Source organism: Juglans microcarpa x Juglans regia, chromosome 6D (genome assembly GCF_004785595.1).
Source record: "Juglans microcarpa x Juglans regia isolate MS1-56 chromosome 6D, Jm3101_v1.0, whole genome shotgun sequence".
NCBI classification, from domain to species: domain Eukaryota; kingdom Viridiplantae; phylum Streptophyta; class Magnoliopsida; order Fagales; family Juglandaceae; genus Juglans; species Juglans microcarpa x Juglans regia.
The window spans coordinates 8,498,761-8,509,294 of NC_054604.1; the positions used below are offsets into that span (position 1 = coordinate 8,498,761).

The window sequence follows — 10,534 nt, forward strand, 5'->3', positions numbered from 1 at the left end:
AATCTCCACACAAAATAAAATAAACAATTCAACTTTTTCAAATTCCAAAATAAAAATAATATTAAAAAATATATTCTAACAATATTTTATTCAACTTTTTAACTTTAATCTCAACTCATCTCTGAAAACAAACGAGCCCTTAATGGTTTAGATTCAGAGATGAGTTAAGATGAGTTGAGATAGATTGTGAATAATAGAATAAAAATTAAATTATTTATTATATTTTATGTGAGAATTTGAGAAAGTTATTTTGAGATTTGAAAAAGTTGAATTGCTTATTATATTTTATGTGAAAATTTAAAAAAATTATAATAATGAATTGAGATGAGTTTTGAATACAAACGATGCCTTAATTAACTGAGAATTATTTATAATAATAAAAAATCCGATCAATTGAGTTAAGTGGGACCCTGTCCGTTCGCCGAACGATCACGTGTCGAGAATATTTTGGGCTGATAATTGATTGATAAAACCCAAAGAAACTCGAGCGGAGCGGAGGCCGATCATACAGAGAAGTACCCTGAAAGCTCCGAGCAGAGAGAGAGAGAGAGAGAGAGAGAGAGATGGGGGAAGAGAAGCGGCACCAGATGATGCAGAACCTTTTTGGCGATCAATCAGAAGAGGAGGAAGAGGTTGATTCCGAGCACGAGTCCAATCCCCAGCCTAACTACGCCTCTGTAATCTCTCTCTCTCTCTCTCTCTCTCTCTCTCTCTCACTCACTTTTCTTTGATATCTAGATTATATAGAAAAACAAAAAGTTTCAATATGCAATTTCATGCCCCGAATGCGAGCTTTAGTAGTTTAAAAAATATTCTTGCTTTGGCTCTGGATCTGGCTTGTGGCTTTTAGGTTCCGTAGGTTTTGTTGTTGCTAAGTTGAGTATTTATTTAAGGAGCAATTCATGCACATATACCTATCTGTTTGTTTCTGTTTAATCTTTATAAGTGTATTTGACGCGTTATGTTGATATTTATAAAAAAATGTTGAAGAATAAAAATTAAGTGAATGGGTAAATATTTCCATTTTGTGTATATGTATGCATTTCACATTCTTGATTTTGGAAGCAAGAATTTTTTCTGAATTGTTCATCACTCGATCATCTACTTTTTGTTTTTTGACGGTGAGGAATCCGGGAAACCGTACAAAAGCAACATGATATGTAGTTAAGCATATATGTGCATATGTATATGTGTGTGTGTATATATATATATATATATATAGAAATGCTTAAAGTTGGGTCTTGTTGATCGGAGTATAGGAAGGAAATTAGTAAGAAAAATTACAGTTGCGGTTAGAAATTTGTGCTTATCCCCTTAAAATCAAGCTTATGAAAATATAACCCTCCTCTTTTTGGAAATAAAATGGAAGAGAAGATGCAAATTTCTCTACACTTGAATTGTTTGTTGGAAGTAAATACACATGGAATTGTTTTTCTTTTATTTTTTTTTTATAGGAAAAAAAAAAAAACCATAATGTGATGACTTTGTTTCTAGGATGAAGCAGAAGGAGGGCTGGAGCCGGAGGCTGAAGGCGAAGGTGAAGTGGAGGGGCACGGGGAGGTAGAAGTAGAGAGTGAAGGTGAGTTGCACAATGTAGATCCTGATCCTGGAGAAAGTGAGGGTGAAAGAGATCAAAGCTCCCAAGAAGTAGAGGTTGGTGATCAAAGAGAAGAAAGTGAAGGAAAGGATACTGACAGTGATGAAAAAGAAGAGTACGGTCAAAGAGTAGTAACAAGCAAGAGACGTGATGTTATTGAAAGTGGATCAGAGAGATCTGAGGAACGCCATTATCCTGACAATGAAGATGAGGAGGTTGAACAGGGTCGACGTCCAAGGTAATCTGCCTACAAGTACTTATCTCTCTCACGTGCATGTGCACACTCAAACTCAATCGAATGCTGATTGAAAATCTCTTTTCTTATGCTTATAAGGAGTTTTTTCATCTCTTTTACTTTATCTTCTGCTGTTTCAATGCATGTTTTTGGGGGCTTTTTGTGTTTTAAATTTCTGTATATGCATGTCTTGTCTGCATGTTTATGGTTGCATTTGTTTCAGTAGGCTTTTGACAGTGAGAATTAAATTCATTTAGAAATAACTGGTAATAGGTAAGTGAGAGTATCTATGCTATGAGAGTAATACACATAATTTTCCAAGGAAGGAGACATGGATGTTAATGGGAAGTGTACAATATTAGGTGCTTTTAGGTAAGTTTTTTTGTGAACCTCCAGTGTGCTTGGGCCACCCTTTTTACCTTTTTAGAGCCACATATACTGAAACGTTTGCTTTGACTTAGTCTTTTCAAATTGCTCTCTATCCCTGTTCATTAATTCATTTTTTGATAAGTTATTTTTAATTTTTTGATAAGCTTTATTTCCATGCCTTATTTGATGAAAATTCAAATCTTTGATTTCTACAGCTTTATAACATTATCTTTCTTTGTAAAGTCAAATTATTTCTCATTGGATGCTTGGGCTGGCATGCTTGGCCTGTTCACTAAGCATTATTTGTTGCATAGATCAAGACATAAGCATAATCATTGTTTTGATGCTCAAATGTGACAAGTGGCATTATGGGAACCTTGACTTCTTAACTGTAGATCACTAGAAGAAGAGAAGGATCAGAATCATATTTCACATTCAGCTGTTCGTGATGTTTTTGGTGAGTCTGATGATGAAGAAGAAGCTGACTATGCAGTTCATGAAGATGTTGAGCATGATTCAAATGTAAGTATCAGATGTTTAGATGCATGGGCTTTATGTTTTCAATTTAGGCCTGGTTTGGATAGTGTTGAAATGAGATGAAAGTTGAAAGTTGAATAAAATATTATTAGAATATTATTTTTTAATATTATTTTGTTTTGGGATTTAAAAAAGTTGAATTGTTTATTATATTTTGTTTGGAAGTTTGGGAAAGTTGTAATGATTAAATGAGATGAGTTGAGATGGTTTCACTATCCTAACCAGCCTTAGTGATGCTATTAACGTGTATATATATACATGGTCAATGTGTAATGCAAAGTGTTTTTCTTATAAAAGTGTAATGTAAAGTGTTTTGCTTCCTTAGAGATCTCCTATGGAAGATGAAGGGAGCTATGGGAAGAGTCTAAGACCAGAAGATATAGTTGCTGATGAAGATGCTCAATATGAGTCAGAAGAGGAAAACATTGAGGCTAAATATAAAGAGAAGCCGGTTGGCCCCCATTGGAGCTGGAGATTCCATTACAACCACCACCAGCTCGTCCAGAAAAGGTTTATACTTTCTCTTCTATGTGCTGCTCTGATGTTTTCTTTATTTATCTGCTTTTCTTGCTTTACATGGTGCTTGCACAACTTATACAAACCTATATGCATTTTTTCATGTTTTGTATAGCATAAAGTTGAGGTTAAAACTTATCTGGATTGTCTACTTTTTGAGCTGATCGCTTCAAATTTTAATAATGGTCTCATCTGCATATCCTCTTGAATTAGTAGGTGCCATGCATAGGATGCAGTTATGGAGGTGGAGGTTGAGGATTGGGACCAAGTTGTATTTGAAAAAGATCTTGGAGAACTGCCTTTACTGACCTGTTTGGCAGAAATTGCTAAATATTTCCAACTCATATCGCTATTGGCATCATGCACATGCATAGTTGAAGTGTGGCAGTATCTATCACTAAATTTTCTATATTCTTCTATCTATCTGTTGTTAAGAAGTTCTTTATAGCAATTGATCATACTTATAAAAAAAAAAGTTCTTTATAGCTTGGCCCTCTTACTTTTCTTTTTCAAGCTTTGTGCATGGTAATGTACTTGATGGTTTTTGTTCGTCATTGTGATTGCATTCAGATCTTCTTATAGAAAGGATCACAGATAATTTACTCATGAGTTGACGCAAAATTTAGTACTCAGCTGTTATCTGTTTGCAGATGAACATGATCAAAGTTTCTAATATAATGGGCATTGCTCCAAAACCGTTTGATCCTAAAACATATGTGGAAGAGGATACTTTTGTGACAGATGAGTCTGGATCTAAGAAACGTATACGCTTGGAGAACAATATCGTGCGCTGGAGGACAGTTAGAAATTCAGATGGCACGACATCCGTAAGTAATCTTATGCTGTTATCTGTTATACATACACATGCACTGTAACAGAGGTTTCAAACACATTTATTTATGTATGAAAAAGGCAGAAGTCAAATCTGCTAGGATGAATACAAGTCGCAGGTCCTCTGATTATGTCATCATTCTTCTCATACTTGCCTTTAAAGAGGATTTTCTTGTATTAATGTGTACAATTGGAGATTACACAAAATACAGTACCGAATTTCTGGCACGTATTGTTTTATAACGTTGCTTGATGTCGACTAGATTAAATGCTTTTTAAAAAGTGAATTTAGAGATCTTTTGCACAAATGTTGACTTCAGACCGAAATTATATGAGTGATTGATTGTTGTATATAAAATTTTCAATTATTAACGCCTTCTACATAGTGGTTCTTCAACCCCTAGGGTTTGGCTCAAGTGGTGAAGGCCTTGGTCTTGGTGATATGCTCCCTCAAGGTCTAAGGTTTGAATCCTCTTGGGTGCACACAATTTCTAGGGACCATCGGACTGGGAGAACTTCACCTTGAATTACCCGAGGTGCACTTTTAGGAAACTCCTTGCTGAGGGCCTATGCAGCCTCGGGATTAGTCGGGACTTTATTCTCAGACACCCGGCGCCAATAAAAAAACATAGTGGTTCTTCAGCCTTTTATAACTTTTTCCTTTTTAATTGATTCTGAGTTTTGTCTGTCCTCTGACTTTAAATCCTGAAATATGTTGAACTCTACTATAAGAGCACATTTTACCTTGAAAATTCAACATTTTTTTCATATTTCAGTTAGTGTTTTTAATATTTCCTTGTGATTGGCAGTATGAAAGCAATGCACGCTTTGTGAGATGGTCCGATGGTAGTTTGCAGTTACAACTTGGAAATGAAGTTCTAGACATATCTGTGCAAGATGCTCAGCATGATCAAGCACATCTTTTTCTCAGACATGGAAAGGTGAACATATCCGTTTGATTTTTCTGATCATTTAATTAATTATTATTTTTATATCTCGTGTGATCAATAAATATAATATCTTTAATCATTTCATATTTTTTTTGCTTCCTTATCAAATCTAGTGAACTGCCAAATGGATTCAAGATAACCTTGAGTAAACAGTCTAGTAAGATGTATAAATTTTCTTATGTACTTGGGCTACGCCTATTTTCTTATATCAATGAAATTTTATCTTACTTATAAAAAAAATAAATTCTTTTACCCTCCACTCTCTCTTGATGGCATGTTTAACTGTGTCAGAAACTTCTATTTGTGTTGATTTCTCCTGGATAATTTAGGTGATTTCTCCATCCTTTGATAGCATCCCTTGACCCATCGAAATTGTCATCAGATCACTAAACTTCCTTTAACCATCCCACTCTCCCATTTTATGTACTTGCTAGCACATGAGCACATCATATCACATGTAAGTTGAACACTAACCCTTACAATTAGGTCAGGCATGGAGCTCCCAAACCATAGTAGATTGAGGGTTCATTGATATGTGTGTGTGTAGGATGGTCAATATTAAGGGGAATTAGAGCATTCTTACATCTTCTTCTTCTTTCTTATTTATTTATAAATTTAATTTGTTCTCTTGTTGTAATTGCTTTGCTGGAAATCCTTGGTATTGTTCATGCTCTGGGTTGAAGATAATCCAATAAAGAGGCAATTTGTGACTTCTGATATTTTTTGTTTGGAAGTTTACATAGGACTGCTGCTGTATTAAGAGTTCATAGGCATACCCCTGATGTCCATGCTTCTTTCTTGCCTCAAGCTTTAGAATTAAATCCCCCTATTGGAAGTTTGTTGCTATTTTACATTTTTTTTTTTTTTTGCTTGTGCCAAGAGTAAAGTTGTTGGAATCCCCCTTTTGGCTGCTTTTACTATTTTATGACCTGAATTTTAAGCCAGGGTACTAGGATTCCCTTGAACTTGATGCTGGGGCAGAAAGGATGAAGTCCTTTAAAGGAGCCGTCATATGTTCTTTTATCAAAGTACTTCTAAAAAGAATTTTTTTTTAGCAAACTAAAACTCAATGTACACATACAGGACGAGATTATTCTCATTTATGGCTATATCTATATCAGTGGGAATAGAAGCTTGTCATTCAAAAGATCTGGCTACATAATACTTTTAAATCATGACTTGGCTCAAAAGGTAGAGCTAATGGAAAGAGGTGAATTTAATCATTTAATTTATATTATAACACGTCCCTCACATGTAGATTAGACTCTCTCTTAATAATGGGCCAAATAAGTGGAATACTTGATTAAAATGAGGACTAAGTGCAGAGTTGATATTAAGATCGTTGCTCTGATGTCATGTTAAATCACTACTTGGTTTAACCCTAGGGATTTGCTCAAGTGGTAAAGGCCTTGGTCTTGATTGTATGCTCTCTCCAGGTATAAGGTTCAAATTCTCTTGGGTGCAAACAATTTTTAGGGGCCATCGGACTAGGGGAAACTCTCCTTAAATTACCCGAGATGCACTTACGGGAAACTCCTAGCCGAGGGCCTGTGCACCCTCGGATTAGTCAAGACTTTGTTCTCGGACACCCGGTGCCAATAAAAAAAAAATACTACTTGGTTTGAAAAATTAAGCTAATGGAAACTGGTATATTAGGTGTTTTCTTTTGTATACTTCCTGTGTACATGGGCTTTGCCTAGACATTCGTTTCTAAATCTCTTCTTACTTATAAAAAAAAATATTCTAACAAATACTTAAAAAATTAGATTCTAAGAAATAAATATGCATACCAGAAACTGAGTAGGTTTATTGATTCTGATTATTAAGCCTGATCTATCCTTCCTAACTTGGCCATTGTAATGTAAGACCTTTTATGAATTTATGCATGTTTGGTCATCACTTGTTTTTAAGTATGCACGGTTTTCTCCGCTTGCTTGTTTGGACTTCATAAAATTCTTGAATACATATATGCAATGCTTGCAGGGAATCCTCCAATCGCAAGGAAGGATTTTGAAAAAGATGAGGTTTATGCCATCGTCTTTGTCATCTAATTCTCACAGACTGCTGACTGCTCTTGTTGATTCACGGAATAGAAAGGTTTATAAGGTTAAGAACTGCATCACTGACATTGATCCGGAGAGGGAAAAGGAGGAAAAAGAAAAGGTAATTAGTTGCATTAGGTACCTTTTTTTCTTTGTACTGTCATGGTTCACATACCCATTTTTCTTATGATTTTGTAGGCTGAAAGTCAAACAATCAGAGCAAATGTACTTCTTAATCGGAAGAGGGAAAAAGTAAGCCGGAAATACACCCCAGCTGTAGACAGAAGGCGCCAGCTTTCTCCTGGGTTCTTAGAAGATGCTCTTGATGAGGTCAGCTCTTGCCCTTACCATGTACCAGAGCAGGAAAAAGTCATACACTTGGTTATAGGAAATTATTTTTCACATGAATTTTGGATTTTGTCAGAGCATGCTCAAATAATTAGATGTACATCTTTTTAGTTCTGGAGGCCGCAAACATTTTTTAGGTGTGGAAGATCCTGTTATTCTTCATTTTCCTGTCATGTTCTGGAATCTTTTCTCTCTGTACCTATGTTGAAACCTCCAACAATTATTCTAATTATCACCCTATATTTAGGATGATGAGACAGATTATTATGATTCTCGACGTTCTCGACACCGCTTTGAGGAAGATTTGGAAGTGGAGGCTCGGGCTGAGAAGCGAATCATGAATGCTAAGAAGGTCTCATGACTTGAAATCTCAAGTGAATATTATCGTTTATTAGATAGTGATTTATTTGTTCTACTAAATTGATGTTCATATTTGATGCTCTAGTCGCAGGGACCCAAAGACATCCCTCGCAAGTCATCCGTGCCATCTGCTAAATTATCTCGGCGCCCAGTGGATTTCTCTGATAGTGATAGAGAGGAATCTGAGTATGAAACTGACGGTGAGGAAGATGAGAGGTCTCCTCGACGTAAGAGGGTTGAGGAGCCCGTGCAGGAGTACGATGAAGAGGAGGAAGAAGAACATGAAGAAGAGGCAGAAGTGAAAGAAGCATCTGAGGAGGAGGATGAGGAGGAGGAGGCTGAGGTATGCCTTTTTATTTGGTTAATGATAACATAATCTGTCTGCTACATGGTTAAGTCAGTCTGGAAATTTAACATTACTCCTTCCATTTGGATTCGACACTTCATTAAAATTTTCTGATCTGTTTAGCGTTACAGATATTGCAGGCACTTCTTGTTTTTAATATAAAGAACTGTTTTTGGAAACTTCCCATTGTCTGAGTTTAAACAGCCTCTTTCTACAACATACTTTGGAGAACAATATCATGGAGTTTTTTGGGATCTAATGTTTCTTTTTGCTTGCTGTAATGATCTCAGATTTTTTAGCAGTACAGGTTGATTGTCGAGCCTTTTATATGATTTGGATGGACACTTTATAACACGTATTATGGTGCTTAAACGTTGTATGGCATGCTTCTATATTATGATGCACTACAAGTCGTATGACTTGCTTCTGCCCTTTGGATGTTTGATGAGATAAGATTATCATTTACATTTACTGGGGCTTGACTGAAAACAGCTTGCCATCTGCCATTATGATGGTTGGGTCACAGTTTGTGTCATTGTTCTGATATTAGTTTTATGGAATTTTATGTGTATGGTTGTGGCGTGTATATAATACCTGGTATGTTTGGCAGTTTAATAATATTTGTTTAATGGAATTTCCAGTGTGTATACAAATACTAGGTGTTTTGTTTCATTTTGCATCTACACAACATTTTGAACCGGTTCGAAACATGCCTCCTGCGTAATTGGCACCTTTTACTGATAAAATAAAAACATTTCATTTTGCATCTAATCTGAAAATGCCTTGGCACTCATCCTGGATCAGAACTGAAAGACTCTGTACAGCTCCAGTGGTAGTGTGAACTGCTTTTTTCTAATCCCCATAGCAGGCTGTCAAAATCAAATATAATCTGGAGCTGAAGCAGTAACGACTGCACCATGCGTAATATAATTCATGTTACTGTGGGTGGTGCACATTTTGCTGGGAAAGCTAAGAGTTCTTTGACATATATTTGGATTGTTCGGTATTATTGGGCTGTCCGATGTCAGATAACCAACAAAGTCTCTGTTGTAGATGGTACAATAATCTTAACATTGAAAGGAAATATCTATACCAGATGCTTAAGTTGTTCTTAATCGGTGATATTCTCATATTGTGGCCTAATTACCTTTCTATGAATCTGGCAGACAAGGAGTAGTTGTGATCTTATGAAATAAACTTTTATTCATCATGCTTCTTTTTTGGATATTTTCAGGAGCCAAAACAGAAGGGCAGGGAGTTTGGAGGCAGCCTCAAGCGCAAGGGGATTGAGTCAGATGAGGACTCTCCTCCAAGAAAGATGACATCCCACCGCCGAATGGCAGTTGTTTATGATAGTGATGAGGAATGAAAACTGGCTTCAGATTGTAACCTTGTGAGTATCTCTTAGTTTATATGTAGGGATTTTGTTATCTTCTGTGGTCATGCTTGCTACCAAAGTGGGAACTGTCGGAGGTGGAGGCACATTCTCAAAGAAGAGTTAACTAATTACATCGTACACACTTGCCTAGTTAACCCTTATCTGCATGGAAGAGCATATTCAAATTTGTTTTGGTTTTGCATCCTATGTCACTTCTTATTTCTTCCTCTTAATTAATTTTTTTTTAAGGATTTGTCTTGTAACATTATTTTATTCATCACTTTCCAAATAATAGATATATAGGTTGTTTTTTTTTTTTTTTTTTTTTTTTTTTTGAGTTGGGGGAGGGGGGTTTCGAATTGGAAAAAGGAAATTTTGTATAACAGATTTTATGAATTGGGCTTTTTTATTTTTTGTTGGTCATTTTTAGCTGGCTAAGGATTTGAGTCATATTCTTACTTGTTTCAGCAGAACAGTGAGAATGAATCCGAGACGAACCGCCTTTGCAATTGGGGTAGAGATTGCCACTGAGCATTGTCGGTATGACTGTAGTTTGCAGCAAAATGTGAAAGGTGGTCATTTTGTTACATTTTTTCAAAGTCTGTTGCTCTTAATTTGTCTATGTATATATAAACAAGAATTTTGTGTTTTGTTATCCAGTAGATGTGAACTGATGTAGTTTTGCAATTTCTCCCCAAATAATCCTGAATTTTTCTTTCTGAGTTAGAAATTGCTATTTGTAATGTGCACTTATATGATAACGGCTGTTAAATATTATTATTATTATTATTATTATTATTATACATAGCTTGTATGTGAATTAAGAGCAGATGGATAAGCAAATTCTTGATTTTCTGCTGGTAGGGATTATTTAGATATAAGATTTTCTTGAAATTTCTCATAACATTTTGCAAAATATGTAAATAATATGCTTAGTTTGAGAGTTTTTGACAGATATTTTAATCGGAATTTGAAAAGGTGGTGGGCATATTATTATTATTATTATTATCTTTTTATAGTAATGC

The 10,534-nt window shown here is 35.5% G+C and overlaps 1 protein-coding gene across 1 annotated transcript; it reads left to right on the top strand.

Annotated features, from left to right (window-relative positions):
- The first annotated feature begins 462 nt into the window (after window positions 1-462).
- Window positions 463-10,329, top strand: LOC121234220 (protein LEO1 homolog). The gene is given in 13 exon segments (XM_041130080.1): window positions 463-677; window positions 1,495-1,835; window positions 2,597-2,723; window positions 3,064-3,190; window positions 3,193-3,248; window positions 3,905-4,081; window positions 4,895-5,026; window positions 7,019-7,198; window positions 7,276-7,407; window positions 7,673-7,777; window positions 7,877-8,128; window positions 9,366-9,524; window positions 9,978-10,329. Coding segments are annotated over 12 exon segments (1,878 nt in total). The 5' UTR covers window positions 463-563; the 3' UTR covers window positions 9,501-9,524; window positions 9,978-10,329.
- The last annotated feature ends 205 nt before the right edge of the window (window positions 10,330-10,534 follow it).